At 40.0% G+C, this 21,408-nt stretch overlaps 4 protein-coding genes across 7 annotated transcripts in view; 2 read left to right on the top strand and 2 right to left on the bottom strand.

Moving 5' to 3' along the window:
* The first annotated feature begins 1,288 nt into the window (after window positions 1-1,288).
* Window positions 1,289-2,514, top strand: LOC110185912 (phenoloxidase-activating factor 2). Its single transcript, XM_020954925.2, has 2 exons — window positions 1,289-1,555; window positions 1,637-2,514. The coding sequence occupies exons 1-2, from the start codon at window positions 1,325-1,327 to the stop codon at window positions 2,486-2,488; spliced, it is 1,083 nt and encodes a 360-aa protein (XP_020810584.2). The 5' UTR covers window positions 1,289-1,324; the 3' UTR covers window positions 2,489-2,514.
* A 3,913-nt stretch (window positions 2,515-6,427) lies between these two features.
* LOC110185696 (uncharacterized) lies at window positions 6,428-15,093 on the top strand. 4 transcript variants are annotated; one of them, XM_086841047.1, is made up of 11 exons: window positions 6,428-6,514; window positions 6,632-6,803; window positions 6,872-6,948; window positions 9,522-10,102; window positions 10,787-10,906; window positions 11,407-11,494; window positions 11,659-12,071; window positions 12,164-12,885; window positions 13,058-13,228; window positions 13,286-13,439; window positions 13,518-15,093. In XM_086841047.1, the coding sequence occupies exons 4-11, from the start codon at window positions 9,734-9,736 to the stop codon at window positions 14,052-14,054; spliced, it is 2,574 nt and encodes an 857-aa protein (XP_086697173.1). In that variant the 5' UTR covers window positions 6,428-6,514; window positions 6,632-6,803; window positions 6,872-6,948; window positions 9,522-9,733; the 3' UTR covers window positions 14,055-15,093. The 4 variants fall into 4 exon arrangements, with proteins under 4 accessions (XP_086697173.1, XP_086697172.1, XP_020810322.2 ...); XM_086841046.1 differs by lacking the exons at window positions 6,428-6,514; window positions 6,632-6,803; window positions 6,872-6,948 and adding an exon at window positions 8,996-9,054; XM_020954663.2 differs by lacking the exons at window positions 6,428-6,514; window positions 6,632-6,803; window positions 6,872-6,948 and adding an exon at window positions 9,016-9,225.
* Window positions 15,094-17,042: 1,949 nt separating this feature from the next.
* Window positions 17,043-18,471, bottom strand: LOC110186020 (uncharacterized). Its single transcript, XM_020955055.2, is given in 2 exon segments — window positions 17,043-17,514; window positions 17,516-18,471. Coding segments are annotated over 2 exon segments (1,290 nt in total). The 5' UTR covers window positions 18,455-18,471; the 3' UTR covers window positions 17,043-17,163.
* Window positions 18,472-21,170: 2,699 nt separating this feature from the next.
* The window catches only part of LOC147644771 (uncharacterized), a 38,463-nt gene continuing 38,225 nt past the window's right edge, over window positions 21,171-21,408 (bottom strand). Inside the window, exon 2 of the mRNA XM_086841000.1 lies at window positions 21,171-21,320. Coding sequence (XP_086697126.1) covers window positions 21,171-21,320 — 150 coding nt within the window. The remainder of the gene's footprint in view (window positions 21,321-21,408) is intronic.

A 21,408-nucleotide genomic window follows, 5' to 3' on the forward strand; every position in this document is an offset into this window, starting at 1 on the left:
CAGGCACAGGACACGTTAACTTTCTACACATTTGACGCGTGTTTTGCCTGGCTTCCATCTGGTGTCCTTCGTCCTTCAGCTGGCTGAATTCGATCCCATCCTTCACAATTCCTGTTGACAATCTGTTTAAGTTGCGTAAATCTCAGCCAAACAAGTAAGTGCAACAAATATGTCCAAGTACACACACACACACACCGAGGACTCCACATGAGTTGTGTGTCTATCGAACTGCAAGGAATCCATTTCCATTCCCACCCGCACACTGCCTCCAGTTGTGAGACGCCTTGTCGCCACCTTGTTTCCCTCCGAGTGTTGTATGCATGTCTTGTGTATTAAAACTTGTCGAAATTTTATTCAATTTACGTGCACTTAGGCGACGATTGTGCATTAAGATATGACGCAGAACTCGAGCCATTGCACAGCTGATCCAATCCAGCCGTAGCATCCTCCGCCCCCCTCATCTCCGCCTCCGTCTCATCCGAGTGCTTCGTAATAGATGCGGATACGTGTTGGTGTCGGCAGACTGAGGCAAGATACATCTAAGTAATTGAGCCCAGAATGGCTACCCTCGGTTCCCATGGTGCCCATAGGTATGTATATACGATTATCTGGATTTTTTGTAATAAGAGATTTTTTCTTAATAATTAAATAATACAAAAGAAATAAATATATAAATAATTTATATTTCAAAGAAACCACTTCAGTGGAAATTAGTTTAAATTTATTTGAAAATACATTCCAAATTTATGTAGTAAATATATATTGTAGGTTCTAATAATAAGTAAACTTGTTTTTAAAGGTTTAACCGTTGTACTACTTTGCAAAATCTAAAATATCTAAAATGTATTTAATGCAGGCAATTAATAATAAAAATTAGAATAGTTATTTTGTAATATTTTTAAATTTTGATCTCCTTGTTTCTATTAAATATACTTTAATAAAAGGGTGCAAATAGATAGACTTATTGTACCCATTTCCAAAATCAAGTATTTGATTGCTCTAGGCAGTGGCGTACACAGAATTTTGTTTAAAGGGGCTATCAATCTAACCGGATACAAATCAGAGATTTAATTAATAAATTGTAGATTTTTACTTTATCAAAATTAGGGGATTACAAATTTCTTAAATTTTACAAACCCCTTCCTAATATACTTCCATACGTCAATGTTTTGGGGACCAGCCTCCTTTTCCCAGTAAATTCCCTATTTTTAGCTTTTTAATGGGTCACTGTGGGTGCACTTAAATCTATTTTTAAACAATCAAGAAGAGGCCTATAAAAGCCTAAGCCAGAGGCGCAATTTAAGTCAAAGATTCCAGATCAGGGATGGATTCCATTGCTATGTGGCTCACTAAGGTGGTGGCTCTATCACTTTTTTGCTCCATAACACCATCGCCGGAGGCCTTCCAAAATTGTGGACAGGATAAGCAGTGTGTGCCCTATGAGCAATGCAACGAAGGCTTGTTTGTTGATGGAAAATTCTATCCGGATCGCAGTCGAACAACGTTGGATGAGAACTGTCATTACATGGAAAAGTGTTGTAATAACCATGATACTGTGAGTAGTATAATGGTTGTATTTTTGTTACAATAATTTTTAGAAAGTTTTTCTGAGACTGTCTTTAATAATAACAAATAGCTTCCAGCACCTTTGATTCCGCAAGAAGGTCACAACTGGACATGTGGCGGTCGTCATGATCTTTGGTATTATCTGCGGCCATTGGGTTACAAGCAGCAGGAGGCAAAGTTTGGCGAGTTTCCTTGGTTAACGGCTATATACTCCAAGGAAGCTTACCTGTGCAGTGGAGCTCTTATCACACCTGTGGCCGTGGTCACAACGGCTCATTGCGTTCAGAATGAGAAATCGGAGAATCTACGTTTGGTGGCCGGAGAGTGGGATGTCGCCGTGGAACTGGAGCCCCAGCCGCACCAGGAGAGATCGGTGATGGAGATACTGCTGCATCCCAATTACACTCAACTTCCGCTAGTCCACAACATAGCAGTGATCGTGGTGGCCCAGGATTCTCCCTTTCACCTCAGCCCCAACGTGCAACCCATTTGCATGCCGCCTCCGAAAATGGTGTACAATTACAGCCAGTGCTATGTGTCCGGCTGGCAAAGGAGCGACTTTGGTGGAACTGCGATCCTGCCTAAGCGATGGACCCTCTATGTCCTGCCACCCGACCAGTGCAGGGCTAAGATGCGACTCTCTATCTTGGGACGACGTCACTCCCACAACGAGTCTTTGTTGTGCGCCGGCGGTGACAAAGGTGACTTTGTTTGTGGGGATGTTGAGATGGCCGGAGTGCCTCTTATGTGCCCTCTTCCTGGTCACGATGACCGCTTCCACCTGGCCGGTCTGCTGGCCAGGCCAGTTCGCTGCGATGGTACCCAGTTGCTGGGCATTTACACAAACCTTCAGTTCTACCGACAGTGGATCGATCTGAAGCTAAGGGAACGGGATCTCGACATAAGGCACTATATGGTTTAAGAATAAATAAAACAATCGGGACTAAAGCTGTGTAAAGAAAACCTATGCTCTTCTTTAGGTTAATTACATTTCCATGAATTAGAACTTGACGATTATTGTTTATTAAATAACAAAGCGCAGGTGTTAGATGTAGAATTCTCTCTATGTAGTAAATCTAAAGTGCAAAACCTGGCAATTCGCTTTGATCACATTACATTTTCCCCTTAATTTGGGAAACTGCATGACCAGGTGAAAGTTTTACAGCCTTATAAAAGGGCTGGAACTTAGGTTGCCTGAGACACACCTGGTCTGGACTTCTCAATGGGCGGCCAACGATTCTGTCTGCTGGTGCAGTTTCTGGGAATCTTTTTGGCTCCTTCTCGAGGCCAAATGTTCTTCTGGGATGAGCATTACGAGGATGACTTTGTAGAGTTGGACGTTGAGGACTGCCCCCAGTGTGCGCAGAACTACCGGAATTTTGTCTTTATTTTAGAGCACTCTGAAACAACAGAAGAGGCTGCCGCTTCCATTTATCCCTATGTGGCTGGCATCATGTGGATTATCCTGGCGGCATTGGTGATTTGTCAACGATGGATGCAAATAAAAAAAAAGCTGTAATCATTAAAACTATATTTATGTTTATAAAGCAGTTTTAAATAAAATGGCCAATAGACAATAGTTGCAATAATTAAATAAGAGTTATTTCATTTCGGAAAATTTTGTAAACTTGTATTTTAGAGCAAATAGTACTTAAAGATGATGAATAAGAACCTCTTACCCCATTTTTATACTCCTTTTTATACCCCCTAAATGGCGACAAAAGGCTGTGCAAATGAAGTTTAATTAATGGTAAGTGTGAAGGCATTTCTTGTCTGGTTGACGTTTCGGTTTTCCGCTTGAGAACGCTCATTTGTCCAATGTGCAGAAGAGAATCGGATTTGGACAACTCCTGTTTGAATTATGGCGGCGCGATATGTGGCCGCTGTTTTGCATATCCTTGTCCACCCGTGGCCGTTGTCCTTGGTTGCCTAAATTGAAAATTGAAAAATTGCTTATTGCAAATTTGTTGCCCGCAATCGCTTGGCCATTCGACTCGGGGGAAAGCAGAAAAGAGAACCGAAATAGCGTAACATGCTCTTTGCTCTTTTGAACTTCCGTTTGCCATTTCGGGGGCAGTGCACGTGCCGGACAGCAGGACTCCGGCCTTTTGGATTCGCCACTCTGGACTAAGGACTGCAGACCCGGGGGGAGCTGGAGACTGGGGACAGCGAACAGCGGACTACGGACTACGGAAGGGTCCTGTCCGCTGTCCACCCGCTGGTTGTTGCTGCAACCGTTTCCTGTGCGAGAATTTAGCAATATATTTTTCTTACTCCGTTTGACGTCCCTTGTATCTGGGCAACTGCAACAGCCAGCCAGCAGCAACTAGTGATGCCAGCAAGATATTTTATATGTTTATATATATTTCCTAAATAATTTGCACTATTAAAGTAGAAATATTGGAAATTATAAGTGTTCCAAGCAATCCTCTTAAAGATTAATTCATTAAACTTAAATCTTGCAGTGCACTTGTAAACTTGTAATAAATAATCTTCTTCTTAAACTGTTAAAATGAGAGGCATCAGAGTTTTTCCGACCTTAAATATAGTTTCATTTTCAAGTTCAAATAATAAATTAACACTTCTGATCTGCATTTTCCAATATTGTCCCCAAGTCCTTAAAATGGGACACATCTGTCCTGGTAAATGCACAAATTGGCAGCACTGGATCCGATCCAACTACCGTGGCATTGGCAATGGCAATAGCAATGGCCAAGGCGAACACAACGTTAAAGGAAAATAGAAAACTTTTGCATATTTTGTACTTTATGCTTGAAATATTTATGATCTCATGCAATTTGTGGCTTACTGCTTGGTCTTGGCAACTGTCTGGGCGGGCGGCTGCTGCCCGGCTCTCTGGCCGTTGCAGTCTGGTGTGCTTGGCTGGTTCCTTCCCGGCTGGCCACGGACCACATCTAGCGACGTGTCTGCCAATCTGTGAAATATGCTGCTAATGCACTTATTGCCATCGTTCTATTGAATTTATGTCGGAATCGCCTCAGAGTTGCGGTCCCTGCATTTGATGGTTTTCCCACCCACCCTTTTCACACTAATTTGCAGAGAATTTTAGTAGCTTCCGCCGACTGGCACTCAGCCTAATGGCCAAGTGCAAAACGGGCCTAAAACTACGATGAACAGATGAAAAAAGCCGGGTTAATATGTGGAGGAAAGTAAGTAGGGTCAGGTGCCTCTTTGGTTCCTACATATTCCCCTCAATTTGTGGCTTTTGTGTCTAACCAGAAAGTGTTAAATCAATTCAAAAGTGTTTCTGTGGGCAGCAATCAAAACTCATTGGCCACGGATTCAAGATTGGTTGGTTTATGTTTTCAAATCTACGGAAATGTGTATGTGGTAAGTTTAGATATACTGATGTATGTAACATACACACATTTTTAAGCACACACTCACTGCCTGTCGAACACTGACCAAATCCAACTTGGTTGGTCGAGGCAGTCAAAGCGCCATATCCTGGCTCTTCCTATTATGGTCTTGCAATTGCATGCACTTCCGTTAAGGAAATTACCAAACAACCCGCGCATCCGGCAGATGTGCGCCCGCAGTGCTGTAAGCCATTTCCAGACATCATTGTCCTCATCCTTTTCCACGGATAACGAGAGCATCAAAATGAAGTGAATTTAATGAAATGCCTGGAAGCATGCTACGTAGTTTTCTCCACGGTATTTTCTACTCTATGGCTAGGACTCTCCTTTGCCTCACATTCAATCAAAATATATTTTTTTTACGCTAACCTGAACTGATCTTCTTCTTTTTAAAGTGTTTGCTTCTTATCGATTTCTGAGCTTGCCACAATTCCGGAATGACGTGTCCATCCTTCTGGAACTTGAAACAGTTCTCTGTGGAGAAAAGTTTGGAGTTACGGTTTAAGTTTGAGTTTGAGTTGGTTTAATCTTTATTTAATCAATAAATTGATCTATCGAGGGTGCTAAAGAAATCATTAAGAATTATAAGCCACTTGAATTTGGTATATGTGAACTAGAATACAAAATTCAAATGTATTTAAAATAAAAACTGATGGTGATTATTTTTTTAAATTGTTATAATAAATTATAATAGAAATTCCTATAAGTAAGCAAGATATTATTTTCAATGTATAAACATCAGCCTACACTTGTTTATTTCTTACCATATAAAATTTTGAAACATTATTTTCCACACTTTTTAGAGTTTTTAAACCCCTACTGATGTCTGTATTATTCTCAACAATAAATGTATTAATTAAGGTGAGAGTAGTTCCAATATAATAGATGACAAATAATCATTGGCATTCGGTTCATATTTATCTGTAGCTCTCGTGTCTCTCTATTGCTCTCTCGTTCTCTCTCTATATCACTACCTTATTCGGTATATCGCTCTCCCTCTCTAGAAATATTCCCTTTCTCTGTATCTCTCTCTCTCTCTCTCTGGTAATCTCTAGAGATAGCTCTTTCTCTTCCGCTCTCACTCTCTGTTCTCTTTACTCGGACACTATAAATACAGGCACGGACGTTGCGCTTGCCTCAGTCTGTCCGTGGGGTACCCAGTGTTAACATCTGTAGTGATAGTGGTATGTAGTGATAGTGATTGCCCGTCGACTCCAAAAATATCACCTGAACAATGGATGACCAGGAAGAAGCTCACTTCGATGGTACCATGAAAAGCCTTATTGAAGCCCCCAAGAATAGAACTCTACACTGCAAGGAACTAATCAATGACGAAAAAGGATAACCCTGTGTCCTCTACTTCGGTAAGTCTATTATTTCCTGTATGTAGATGCTATATGAGGGATCAGGCCTAGAATCAGCTGACCTAGCAATGAATTAAATTTCCAATAAATTTCCTACTTGCCATATCCCTTACTTAATTTTGATTGAAATTGATGAGTTTTGGCTTAGTGATAATGTTTGAGAAACTTTGATCTTTAAAATAATTAGCATATAACAGAATATAAGTAATTGCACACACTTCGGCTTCATAAATGTATCTTCGTTTCTTGCTTATCATCCTCCTGCCATAACTATTGTAATATTATTAATAATATAATCTATATATTCCTAATGCTTATTAGGTTTTCTAATTTTCCAAGGATTATTTGAAGCATTGCCTTGTCTTCTTTTCCCTTGTTAAACATACCCCCTTTGACTTGCTTACTTGATAAGTCCAAAGTTACTTTATTTACTTCCAAGCAAGTTAATGCAAGTTAATAATTTACTTTTCAAGTAAGACGCTTTGTTGGATGTGTAAGTACCGCCTTATTAGTTTTTGGAAGTACTTTTTTCGGGCTACTTATATCAATTCCTGCCACTAGCTACCTGCAGACGGATCTCTTATTTTTGGATATTTTAATCATCGCTCTACGCACGGCAGCAGAGTCTGCCAGGTGAGGTGAGTCGGTCCTTCCACCATTTTACTTTGCAAACTCATCAAAGTTAAGTTGTCTGTGCCTGCGAAATATTGGAGAGGTGCTGAGACGGCCCGGCAGTAACTTAAGCTGCCGCAACCCACTTCGACGTGGAAGTTGCCAGCAAATATATGTAAGTGGGTCTATCTGTATAAATGAAATATTTTCGGCAACCAGCAATGGATTGCGGCTCAAGGGCTCAGGGGTGGGCGGTGGAGCCATCTCATAGATGCTGCTATAACTTGTCTCGAATTTGTGTTTGCTCTGCCGAATTTTCATTTCAATTTTCCTTGCAGTTTTATTTAATCTCACTTGAGGTGCAGCAGCGGACGTCTTCGAGTGTTTGCCTCCGAGTGGGATTAGCGCCGGGTTTGGGGTTCAGGTTTTGGATTCGGGTTTGGATTGGAGTCCTTATGGCCACTCCAGCTGTTGTATTTTGTATTTGCCTCCGTTGGCAATCACTTTTGTTGATTCTTGCTCAACTATTTGGTTTCGTTTCGGCAGGCAAAACAATTTATGCAATTACATGTATGCACAGCATCTTAATAACAAGACGATATTTAAGTTTGATTATGGGAATTGTTTTGGATGGGGCATAATTTCTTCATTAATTTACCAACGCCTTTGCATATATTTATCTAATTTACATTTCTAAGGAATGAATTCTGCCTGTTTTCGTATTTGCTTTGAATTAGAAGGCACACACTTTGGTGTGTTATATTCTCTGAGTTTCTCAGGACTTTAAGCTTGGCTCAAATTCGACTCTCCTCTCTTAGCCAGTTCCGGCCATTACTTTGCCATTGTGATCGTACCCCAAAGTATGCAATAACAAAAGTTAAACAAACAAAAGTGTTTGTTCCCAACTGTGCCGAGCACCTTTTTCTTTGCATATTTGTTTTTCCAAACTTTACAATTGCTTGGCGAAAATGTTCGCACAAATATCAAGTGAAAAGGGGAATGCCATGAATGAGAGTGAGTACGTAGCCACATATTGATACATACATCCATATAAATGTATATGTACATATAAGGACCTAGCCAAGCATACATTCCATTTCCACACCCATATCAATTGGCTCCCTTTTATCTGTCGTAGTTTTTGTCTGTTGCAATTTGTTCCCAATTGATTTCCAACACTTGGAATTTATTGGTTTTCAAAAGTTTTTGAAACTTTATTGCTTCCGCTAATTTCTTTTGTCCAGTCGGGGGTGCTGAAGGAGGCAAAGGTAAATCCATAAATGAGGCACAGGCACAATGTGGAAGAGTCTTGGAGAATTCCTTAGTTAAGATGGAAGGCGGGGAATGATGGAGTTTTATGTGGCTCTGAGGAAAGCAAAGGAATATTCTAAACTGTTTTTGTTATTTTTAAACTGAAGTATTAAAGTGCATGCTATTAATTATACTTTTGTTTTCTTAACTCTAGACAAAAACAAACTCTTTGAATATCATTAGTTTACCTCGACTTTAATCTTTTAAGAATTTATTCCTACTTAAAAAGATTCAGATAATGCAATTCTAATAACATAAAAATTCATTTTATTGAATAGACGCAATGAGGGTAAGCTAGGCTTATCATTATTTCCCTAAAAATATAATTTTTAGTATTTTATTATAACATAACATTTTTAATATTATATAATATAAATTTATATATACATTTAATTGACTATAATAAAACTTAAATATGAGCAGTTACTTTGAATGTCTGTTAGTTAATCTGCAATTAGTTTAAAAAATATGAGAAATAAGATGTGCAAGCATTAATCTAATGCATCTCATACCTTATATTGCCTTTGAGTAGAGTAAATACTCTCCTGCGAGACTTGACGCTCAACTGAAATGATCCCTGTTAATATATGTAGCTCGGTTTTACCTATAATAATTAAATTAGTTTTACTTTTTTATAATATTGAATATTATTTTTCCAAATTAAGGTGCCAAGGGGATGTCTTAAGGTTGTTCTTATCTAATTTTCTTAAAAGTCTGGCAATGTTTTCGGTCAGCTGCTTGCACCTGATGTCCTGTGCGCATGTCCTTCGCCCCGAGCCTCTCAGCTGTGCCGCATTGTTTTCCTGCTGTTGTCGACGCGAGTACAATTTTCGTTCTAATGCTATACAATTGCACAAAATTTGGCAAAGATTAATCTAAACCATAGCTAGGACTAAGGACTATGCTTTATAAGAGTGTGTTACAAAAAGATACCATACAAAATAAAAACTAAAGGACACCTGCACATTGAGGAAGTGAAGGCTTTCAAAAAGGTGATGAGTGTGGAAAGGTGTCAACTGCGGCAAGACACTAAGTGAAAATGAATGAAAATGCGGCCAAAACTTAGCCAGCCCGTGATCAATGCCATAAACATAGCTTATTTCAATCTAAAAGTACCACAATTTGCAATATAATGCATTAGAGTTTAGTTGCAAAGATTTTATTGATTTTTCCTTTGTAATTGGCCAGGAAGAAAGTGCCAAAAGAGAGAACTTTCTCGCCGCTCTCAGCTTTCCCATTTTCTCTCTCAAACTAAGCCGCTCTCCTTTCACCCTTTTGTTTTGCTTAGCTCATTCGCAAATAAACAATTTGGAGACAAAAATCCCTGAAGCTTTCGCGCAAAATGTAAATAAAAACAATATAAAAACAAAAACTGCAAGATAAATTATGACTATGCCTCAATGATTCGCTGCACAAAAAGTCTTAAAATCCGACAAAGAACAACGAATTAAGGTATTAGCTTGAGACCAGACACTAATCCCCTGATCCCTGCACTCCAACATGCTGAATAGCCGGAGCCCCCCTCAGTATAAGCAGCAATCCCCGGGGGGCTCCGTCGGCTCCGTAGGCTCCGTCGGTTCTGTATCCTCCGCCAGTTCCTCGTCCCTGCTGGTGGGCCACTATCAGTCGGCCTACGGGCAGCAAGGTCACTCCCACGCCTGCTATCAGCATCAGCTGCATCAACATCAGCAGCAGCAGCAGCAGCAGCATCAACACCATCACCAACATCATCACCACGGAGGACGCACCTCGCTGACACCTACGATGAAGCGGGGCAAGAAGCAATGGGGCACCAGGGAGCGCTCCGGGATGAGTTTCCTCATCGTCATCACCTTCTTTGCAGTCTTTGGATTGATTATCCTCACTGAGGTTAGTTAAATACTATACTATATTTCTGGTGGTTAGAGTTTCTTAATAGTATGGTTTGAAGGATGTATATTTTAACGCTTATTGTAAGTTTCAGCATTTCACATTAAATAGTCTGCCATGCTTGCATTCATTTAACTTTAATAACAACCAAGAGAATCTTATAAGGTGCAATATCAGCTAGATTAAGTTAGGAAACTTAGCAAATAGTTTTGTATGGGATACATTCTCAATGTCCGGATAACTCCCAACTAAAAATATAGAATATAAACATCTTTATTAAGTATCCTTGACAAATAATAGTAATGTTACAAATGCAACTTAAAGCTACTTAGCCCTCAAAAAATAGGATGTTCAATGTTTGGATTGTTTAAGAATTAATCATAAAGTTATTTTAAGTCAAATCCTATTGAACAAATATGTTTGGTTTCTGGTCAAGTCTATTAATGCTATGCAGTATATGAATATATAACGGACAAGATTTTTTCTTAAAAAGCCATTTCTCTTTGAAGGTTTATAAGCTCTTATATTTAGGAAACAAGAAGAAGCGTTGCATTTAAATTATACTGCATCCTATTTAATATATTTTATTTGGTATTACTGGTTTAGTAGTAGTATAGTATTGAATTACTTAACACCTGTTCTGTCTCAATGGCTAGAAATTAAAATTCTTAATTTGTCCCGCAGGTCTTCATGATCGACGAGCGCACCCACAATGGCATGGTGTCCATGAGGGCGGGCGGAGGTGGAGGAGCCAGCTTGGGCGGACGGATGGGCGACTCGATGCCGGATTATGATAATGTTAAGGTGAGTTTTTCTATGCAAATCTGGTCGCCAAAGGGCCACTTGGGCGTGGGGGACAACTCGTTCCTTTTCGGAATCCTGTGGGAACACCGAAGATGTGCTTTTTGGTTTGCGAGGGATTTGAATACCTAATTGCAATAATAAGGATTCATACTTTGTTAGTTTTTTTTTGATGGAATAATTTTAGCAGAATATAAAATTTACTGTATATTAATTCAATGAATAATTTTAAAGAGAAATCATAAATCGGAGACACATTTTTTTTAAAGGAGAATAATGTTATAAGCGAAAAGGAAAATGTTAATATTGTTTTATTTGTGGTCTTGCTTAGTTTTAGTTTTCGTTTTAATTCAGTAATAAAATTTGTATGTATAATCTAAAAAACAGATTTATACAAATACTTATCAAATAGTAATAACATAGTATGGTTCTCTGAGTCTCAAAAAATATAAAATACATTTATAATAAACTATAATCTTATTACAACTTCCATTTTGATGCAGGACGATTACGATTTATTGGATGCCAGCATTTTGAGTGATAATAAATTAGGTTTTATACAGCTGCGTGACAATAAACTTAAAATTCAAGGTGAGTACCTCACAACTGCGATTGATATCCAGTGCAATCAGGGAAGCACAATAAGATTTCGAGTTGTCCGGCAAACGTAATGCGATTCGATAACAAAAGAGATGCTTGTGGCAATGGGATATTACGTATACGCCGCATGTCTCATGCATTTTTCAATTTCACAGAAGCCGCAGGCGCCGATGGCCAGCGCTTGGCAGGCATGCTCCTCAATGGCGGCGGTGGAGGTGGCGGTGGTGCTGGGGCTTTTGGTGTGAATGTACCCCTCATACCCTGGGGCCAAGTACTGCCCGACAAGGTGGAGGAGACACTGCCCCATTTTCCATTTGGCACGCGGCCCACCGACGGCGACTGGCAGGTTGTCAACGGCACCCGCTTCAAGTTCTTTGTCTACTCGGCCTACTTCGATCGTCGCGATGGAGCCCGTCTGGTGCGAGTGGTGGGAGCCACAAAGACACGGGGACCGGAGCGGGTCTGGTGCCGGTTCTGGTATGGTCCCAGTTCGGCGAATGCCACCGAGGCGGGCTCATCCTCGGCACGTGCCAAATACACATCGGCCACTGTGATGGCACGCGTCAAGGTGAGTTTGTTTAATGTTATTATATAATTTTAAATATTGCTAGGAATGCATAATATTTAATTTGTAAATTTCTTTCTAATTTACAAATACAGATCATTAGAGAGAACTGGAATCTAAAGTACAGCGCCTGTTTTATCCTCTGCCCGGTGAGAGCTCCTCCTCTGACAGTGCCACAGTTTGTGAGCGTGGTGTCCCGACTTCGGGCACCGCCGGGCAATCTACTGACTCTACGTAACACCGACCAGGATGTTGACTTTGCAAATCCAACAAGAAATGGTACTACCAAGAAGGGAGCTTCGGGTTCGGTTCCAGCACCTGCAGGAGGAGCACCCCCAAGTGGCGACAACATACCCGATCGCATTGCTGTCTGCGTAAAACCATTTCACTTTAACTATGACCAGGCCCTGTACCTGATGGAGTACTTGGAATTCTATGCCCTGCTTGGTGTCTCCCACTTTACCTTCTACAATCACACGCTGGGACCGCATGCTTCCTGTGTGCTCCAGAGTTATCAGCAAGGACTGGTGCCCGGGAACTTAACAGCTCATGATCTGCAACCGTTGCTACCAGCGGAGGCGGCACGGAATGCTACGCCTCGCGTACTCACCTCGGAGCACTACCAACGACCCACGGTCAGCATTCTGCCATGGAATCTGCGTATGCGTAGCCAGAAGGAGATCCGAACTGAGGGACTCTTTGCGGCCCTTAACGATTGCCTCTATCGCACCATGTTCCGCTACAAGTATCTGGCCCTGGTTGATCTGGATGAGTTTATTGTGCCACGCTACTCGGATACGCTAAATGAGCTCATAGGGTGAGGGAAGGAACCAGAATTTCCAAATAGATATACAGTATCGATTGTGTCAAACTTTTATATAAGGATAGATTTAGGAGATCTTTTTTATATATTAGATTCCTTTAATCTAATCTTTAATCCCCTTTTTTAACCTTTTCCCTTTCGTAATCATTTTATTATATTTCTTTAGTTCCTTGAATCAACGCTTTCGCAATCGGAATACGGGAGCCTATTCCTTCCAGAACGCCTTCTACTATCTACAGTTTGCGGATGATGTTCTGGCCAGCTCTGGGATTGATGGTGGCACTGACCAGCTGGCCAGTATTCGGGCTTCCCTGGTCACTCAGCGCAAGACTCGGAGGTGAGTTGGTCACGATCCTAACCCTATCGCCAATGTTATCCATGTTATCCTTCTTAGGCGTTACAAGCTGCATCCCCAGAAGCAACGATCCAAATACATTTGCAAGCCGGAGGCTGTGGTCGAGGCAGGCAACCACTTTGTGTGGGAGTTTGCTCCCGGCAAAGGCTCCCTCAATGTGCCGCCCAAGGAAGCCATCTTGCAGCACTATCGGGTGAGTACAATGATTGAAAACTTTCTTTATATACCTTCTAAAGAAACCTTATTAATCCATATTCTCCACTCTTACCAGGTCTGTGAGTTCGGTGGCAACGATTGCATCAAGGCACCTTCGATTGTGGACCGCACCACCACCAAGTATGTGAATCGCTTGGTTCAGCGGGTGGATGCAGTGTACCGTCACTTACGCCAACGCTGTGATCTTCCGGCCCTTCCCCCAATGCCCAAGCCCAAGGCTAAGCAGCCAACCTCCCCGGAAAAGCCAAATGAGAAACCGAAGTTAGTTCAACAGATTCGTGAAATGGATACAAAGGATTCAAAAGATCAAAAGGTAGTGGTCACGGCCACAACCAAAAGTACTCCCAAAACTACTCCAAAAACTACATCAACATCGACAACGACAACAAGCAAGACAACAACGAAAAGAGCGGCATCGAAACAACAGGAAAAAGTGAATCCTACAGAGTCTCCTAGGAGCAAACCGACCACTAAGGCAGTCCCAATTGATAAGCAATCCCTTCCCTTGGCCAATGTCCGTAAGAAACGGAAACTGATCGTGTTCGAGGTCAATGACTTTGGGGTTCCTGTGGCCCGGGTGGAGTATCAATGAGTGAGGGACTTGGCCGGGAACATTTAGGCGGTTAGTTTGGTTAGTTTTTCGTGCCAATCGGTCGGAGAGTTCGTTTAGGTTGTGCGTTAGCTTTATTTGGCCACAGAGCCAGCAGAATGCTCAACAATTGAATTGACCCTCTCGGTTTAAGTATTCTTTAGTTGCTCACCGTACAAATAAATATTTCCGAAGGATAGCTGCACACAGGTAAAACCAAAAGCAATACTGCAAGATTTAAATAAAGGTAGTCTTGAGGTAACAATATCATCTAAAATATAAATACAATCCCATGGACATTTCTTGAAAGCAGATCAGCTTTTCCGCATCTTCAAGGATTTAAACTTAAGTGATTTTCCCATAACCCAATCTTATTTTTTGCAGTTTAACTCTGAGCAAATTAAACATAGGATAAAGTAGAGTCATAAAAAAATCAAAACCACATCGAAAAATTCAAAATAAATCTAGATAGATAACTAATGAAAGATTTAAGAAATATTAAGGTCAAGCTTTTAGTTTAAAATTTCGGATTTTGTTCTCCATTTTGGTAATCCTAATGCAAAATTATTCCTAAGTCAAATTCAAAAGAATTCCTAAGCAAAGCCATTAATTCGTGTTATAGAATAAGCAATAAAATACACAAAGTAAAAAAGTAAAGAGGATAAAGCATGTCTCTTATATAAATAGCAAACATATAAACTATATGTAAGAAATCATATTTTCCATATAAACTGCTTGCCAGGAAAAATCCTCCGATCTAAGTTGGCTATCATGTAGTCCTTAAGCTAATCCCTTCAAATAAAAATAAAATTAAAATCATAATTAAGTTAAACAGCAACTGAATCGAATTTGTAATGCTTCGAACTTCGAAAGCTTTTTGTTTTGCTTAGCGCGCAAAGAGCCTAAAACACTAAACACATTAATGATTTAATAATGCAAAACTAAATAAATATATCTGATAGTCGATAGCTCTTAAGAGAATACATATAGTAAAGATACAAGACAGTCAATAAAATTGTGAACAGGCAAACTGAGATGCAAATACAAGATCTCGAATTAATTTTAATAATTCTGGGGTTTATTTAGATGACCTTTTCGTACAAGTGATTGAGGGGAACTCATCTACATGTTATACTGGGCGTATACGCTATAAATTCTTTCACTTTTCGCATTACTGAATTAGGGGAATAGTTGTGTTATACTGAGCGTATACGCTATAATTTTTACCCCTTCTTCTTGTAAAGGATTGTTATACGGGTCGAATACGTTCTAATTATTTCACTTTCAGAAAGGGGAATTGTTGTGTTATACAAGGCGTATACGCTATAATTCGGTTTCGCTGCTTTGAATAAAGAATTGTTATACTGGACGTATACGTTATAATTTCACTTTGACTGGAGGTTTTCGTGAGTTATACAGGGCGTATACGCTCTAATTCAGTAAAACTTTACGAATAGGTGTTATACTAGGCGTATACGCAATGATTTGAGTCTCATCTTATAGAGGCATAAAGCAATGCATTTCCTTACAAGCTATTATTATAATCAAGCTTTTGAAGGCCGGGTTAAAAGCATTTCTCTTATGACAGTATACTAAATTTCCTTTGCAAAGCTGTGCTTTTTAAGTTAAGTTAGAGCTATAACATTTCAAAAAGCTTCTAGCATCTGTATGTATAATCTCTTTTAAGGGGTATCGAAACATGAAATGCTATTCATTTTGAATGAACATTTGGGAGGAGAAATTTTTGAGTGCAAATTTGTGTTGCAAACATTATTAAAAACAATTTAAAAACTAGTCAATTTTAATAATAATGTAATATGAATATTAATAGCTAAATATTTTTAATAAAATATTTGTGGCTATATTAATTTTGTATTTATTTAATTATTATCAATAGCATTCATTAGCTTCAGGAAGCTATTCTATGTGAATTCCTTAAATCAAAGTTTTAAAACCTATAACTAAGCCAAAAAAACATAAATTTTAATTCGGAAAGCTTTCCTTTGTTACTTATTATTAGGTTAACAAGTCTGCATACTTAATTTAAAATTTGAAAGAACTAAAATTTTTGGAAATTTTTGGAAATTTTAACGATGTAACCCCTTATAGAATTTTGAAAAAAAATGAACAAATTTCGAAAAATTATTTTTCAACCAGATATGGCCAGATCGATTCAGCTTTTGACGATGATCAATAATATATACGATTTATAGGATCGGAAATGACTTCTTCACAGCTTTACAATCTTCTGACTGAAAAATAAAATACCCTGCAAGGGTATCCTAATAAATTAAACACACCTCAAACTATAAAATTATTCATAAAATTTTTATTTATTTGCTTAGTAAATATCATTATTATAAATGAAATCAATTAAAGGAAGAAGAAGTTTTGAAAGTGCATACAAATGGATATTAGATTATCATGATGCAAGAAAAGATAGAATAGTTAAAGATATCCACACCCTGAGGGTTTAATTTAAAAGATACATGTGTACATATATCGGGCTGCATTGATTTTGATTCTGTGTTTTCTTTGAATTGAATCAGTTCATCATTAAGCAGGGCTCTGCTCCTGAAATTGTAAATTTTGCTATTAAAAGAGCAATAATTTGCACTGAAATTGTATACGTAAGCAAACCACAAAAAATGTGTTTTTTCATTGACGAAGTTAATCGATTTCTGCAAGTCAATCTGACCTTTTCAATTGCATTTTTATACAAGTTTAATTGAATATGTTTTACTGGGGAAGCATTTTTTCTGTTTGTTTAAATATTTAAATTCCATTAATTTTGTTTTCAGTTATTAAAAGACTTTTTTTCTTTTAATGATATGAAATCGATATAGTAAGTATTGTCAACCATAAGATCTTCATAAATGGTTTAGCATTACATTTCCATCTTTATATTAACAAATTTAAAGATTATAAATAATAAAGACTTTTCCAGGGAGGGATCTTATACCTAAGTTAATTAAATTAGTATTAAACACATTTGTTTTAATTTGTTGCATTGAAAAGAAGGTTTTTATTTTGCTGCTTATACCCCACACCAAGATTTATGTTTAAGTTTTATGTGCTTAGTCTGATTACTGGTTGCCTTTGCCTCGGAGCTCTATGCGGACTGAGTGGTTGTTTCCTCATCTGAGCTCGAGTCGGAGTCCTCTTGTGAGTCCGATTCTGAGCCAGCAGAAGTTGTCTCTTCTTCGGAGCCCGAGTCGGAATCTTGTTCAGAGTCCGATCCTGAACCAGAAGGAGTAGTTTCCTCATCTGAACCCGAGTCGGAATCTTCTTCTGAGTCCGATCCTGAGTCAGCAGCAGTTGTCTCCTCTTCCGACCTCGAGTCGGAGTCCTCTTCTGATCCCGATCCTGAACCAGCAGTAGTTGTCTCCTCATCTGAGTCCGAGTCCTCCTCACTCTCGGATGAGCTGGTAGAGTTTTGCTCCCGATACCGTTCAATGATCTCAGTCCAGCTGGCGCTCCACGCTCGGCCGCTCCAGGGCGTGCTCCGCCAGAGTTTGTCCAACACATCCGGCTTCGTCGAGGTTAAGGGCCAACAGCTTAAGTCCCTTGAGCTTCAGGTTTAGTAGATCTCTAGGAGCCGTCTGGAGCGCTCTAAGGGCCTTCTTGATGCCGACGCGACAGGAGATGGGTCCAGTTAAGAATTTCTGGCAGACTTCAATTTGGGCGACTAGATCGTTGGTGGCATTCTGGTAGCGGGCAACGGCGGTGTGCACTTCCTGCTCGTAGGTGGCCAGGCGCACCTGCTGCTCCTCCAGGCAGCTGTGCAGATAGCCGGCATATCGGTTCTCCAGCTCGTTCAGGATCTCCTGGGCCTCCTCGACGCCTTCGCCATTGGTCTCCTGATCGACGCGCTCCAACTGAGCAGCGGCCCAATCGTTCCATGTCAGCTGAATTTCGGCTCCATATTGTTCCTTCTTCTGCTCCAGCTGATCGGTGATGTTCTGCAGGGCAATCTCCAGATCGCTTACTGAAGCATTGATACCCTGCAGGCCGGCGAGGGCATCCTTCAAGGCCTGGCGCTTAACTCGACTGGAGACCCGGGCAATGGCATTCCTCACAGCCGCAATGTTAGCTCGTAGGGCGTCGGAGAAGTCCCGGATTCCCTGTGCCACAGCAGCGTGCAGGGCACTGGCGATCTGATCGGCGAACTGAGCCGACTGTTCCACAAACTTACTTGTGGAGTTCTTCAGACTTTCAGCGAGTTTTTCGGCATTGGCCGTTCCATTCTGGCTGGCCTCAACGAGACCACTGACTATGGTCTGACCGGTCTTTCCGAGCTCATCCCAGAGCCCCTCCAGCAGACCCGGATGCGGCGTGGCCGACACACAGCCAGCGCTGATGGTCAGGGCGAGCAGGAGCAGTGTTGGCTTGGTCAAGTGCATCGTCGCTCGACAGATAACTTAATCATCGCTCCTCCCCTGGGTGCATTATATATACTTTTTGCCTCTGCACATTGGTAAATAGAAATAGCAAGGTTCAATATTGGTAGTGCGCTACATTTTATTAAATTAGTTAATATTTAAACAGCCGCTTTTCGCCATTACGTCACGACTGGCGACAATAAGCGCCCGTGTATGGCATGCGGGTTGGATAACTTTTCAAAGAAAGCGAATGAAAACGCTTTTTATACTGGCAGCAACGGCATACTACGGCATATTAGTTTCAGAGTTATAATGTATTTATATATTCTTGATTGGCTGATGATATTGATAGATCCCACCCACAGTTTATGTTATGCAACTTAAAGATATTGGGTATTTATGCCATCTAAATACAAAGGTACCTGATACTTAATAGTGAAGACAGGAATTGAGTATTTATATTTTCAAGCAACATATTTAAGAGGGAAAATCTTATAACGCAGATTATTATACAAGTATATATAAAAAGGAAACCTCAGACCTTGAAGAGCACTTTTACTCCATTTACTCCTGAAACTCTCTCAGTGTGCAAACTAAACCTTTGATGATATTTGCCTGCCTGTATGGTAATTAATATAATTATAGTATTAATAAACAGATGAAAAATAATTACAAAACTCACGATGTCGTTTGAAAGCGTTAAAATGTAATGAATTAGCTGTTTAACGTTGTTAAATTAAAGTATGTTTTATGCACTATGCGGGCATACAATCACACACGCATATCCATAAGGCACACACACACACACTCGGCCACATTTGCACAAAAGACAAAGGTTAAACTTTGCTTTAATTTTGAAATTTATATGCCTGCCAAACAAAAGGACGAGAAGGCGCCACGACAGTCGGCATGTTTACGTTCAGGTTATACCCCTTTGTGATGAACTTTATGCATAACTAACCGAAATGAAAAGGAGACGGGGGGCAGTGGGAGGCAGAAGGATGCATGGATCCTTTTTGGTGTACAAGGAGGAGAGAGGGAGAAGGAGGAGGAGGAGGAGGCGTCATGATGATTGTCTTCTGCTTGCTTTTATTATGACTTTAATTGTCGCTTGACAAACGCCAACGCACACGGACGAGGAATACTTAAAAGGTAAAGATATATATATATACATATATAGATGTATACAGACATAATGCGAGGGGGTGACGATGTGACGAGCCCTTGAGCGACATGCAGTATAAACATTTTATTAGTCTGCTGTTAGTTTTGTTTAATTATGCTGTCATTAACTTTGTCACACAGATACACGCATAACGGCAAAACAAAAGCTTACATGACTAAACGCAATTATTGCCCGGGCGGTGTGGCCAACAAAAGAAGTCCGAAGGACGCAGGCCGCAGGACGAAGGACGTGGAAGGACGAACCTGGGCACAAACAGTCAGCTAACCATTCCCTCTTTCACTTGCACTGTCTCTGTGCTCTACGATCCCTCCTCTCCGACTCTCCTCTCTCCTGTAGCCGCGCACAGACATTTAATTTTGCATTTTCCACTAATTGGCTTGCATACTTGCCACATTCTCGCTTCGCTTAATTAATTTAATTAGAAATATGTTCCAGCTCAAAAGAAATTCAAACCTCAAAACCGTTTCAATAGCATGCAGTGCCATTTAGCTTATGATAAGTATGCGGCCACTGCAATTACTTCTATGTACAAGGCTTCCAAGGGTTGGGGGGCAAGGATAGCTCTCCTGGACAGTACCTTGCTCACTTTGTGGCTCATCATCCTGCCGATTCAAAGGACTAAATAAGTATGGTGTGTGTGTGTGTGCTTTATTGAACGCAAGCAATTTTATAGAAACTTTTCAATAAGCATATTGATTCAGAGGAAAGGCTTGTCAAAGTCAAACTAAACACAACTAAACACAATTTAAATCAAATTGTATCTATCGGTTGTAAGCCAGAATCACATCAAAAATCGTTAACTTAAAGATTTCTACAGGGTACTAACATTTTTAAAGCTTACCTTCATTTTATAACTATTTTAAAAACCTTAATAAACCTTAATATTGGAAGACTCTTTATTGTATCTTATATTTTGCATAATATAATACGATATTTATAGCTTTACTTCCTTTATGATTGTTTTTAATAAGTTTTCGAGCTCTCAACAAATATTTATAATCTTTCTTTATGTGGTGATCATCAAGTCATTTAAAGTATTTATATAAAATATTGTTATGCAACAAATAACGAGAAATAAAGAGTAGCAATTTATACATATTTTTTGGACAAAATATTGGTTATAAAAAGTTATGACCTGGTCACTTAAAATTAAAAAAACATAAAAATCACATTAATATTTATTTATTCTCTACAATTTCATTAAGAACATTTTTCATATTCCCCACAAACTATAAATATATTCATTTCAAACTAAAAACCATTAAGTAAAACTATATTTCGACCTTTTGAACTACTGAAATTTCTGCCACACTGAAATACCAATAAATTATTATATTTGTTTGATCTGCGAAAGAGCATTGCGACCTTCACATAGAGATAACCTCTCCTTTATGCTTTTATGCTGACCTCGGCAACTGCAATGAATGGCCAACAGGCCATGGACCAAGGACCAAGGAGGAAGGACCACGGCACGATGCCTGAAACGATTCCATGCCGTTGCAATCGCGGCCATTAAGTCATTTTGTTTCCTGTAACATTTCCGGTATCTTTTTAGCGTCGTCGCCGCTTCGAGTATTGCCGGCTGCCAAATGGTGGGAAGACGTAGAGGGCGGGCTCCAGGAGTTTCCCGTAGGTTCCTGGCGGATCGCTACCAGGTCGTCCTGATTGGAGGCGGAGCGGTAGGATTGGGTGGCTGGGCGGCTAGAAGGCAGCAAATGCTTTTAAAGTAGATGATGGCGTTGGCGCTTGGTCAATTTATTGCTTACCAAATGTGTGGCTGTGCCGGGGG

The sequence above is a fragment of the Drosophila serrata genome, unplaced genomic scaffold (assembly GCF_035046125.1).
Source record: "Drosophila serrata isolate PLE 108 unplaced genomic scaffold, ASM3504612v1 contig_100, whole genome shotgun sequence".
NCBI lineage: Eukaryota > Metazoa > Arthropoda > Insecta > Diptera > Drosophilidae > Drosophila > Drosophila serrata.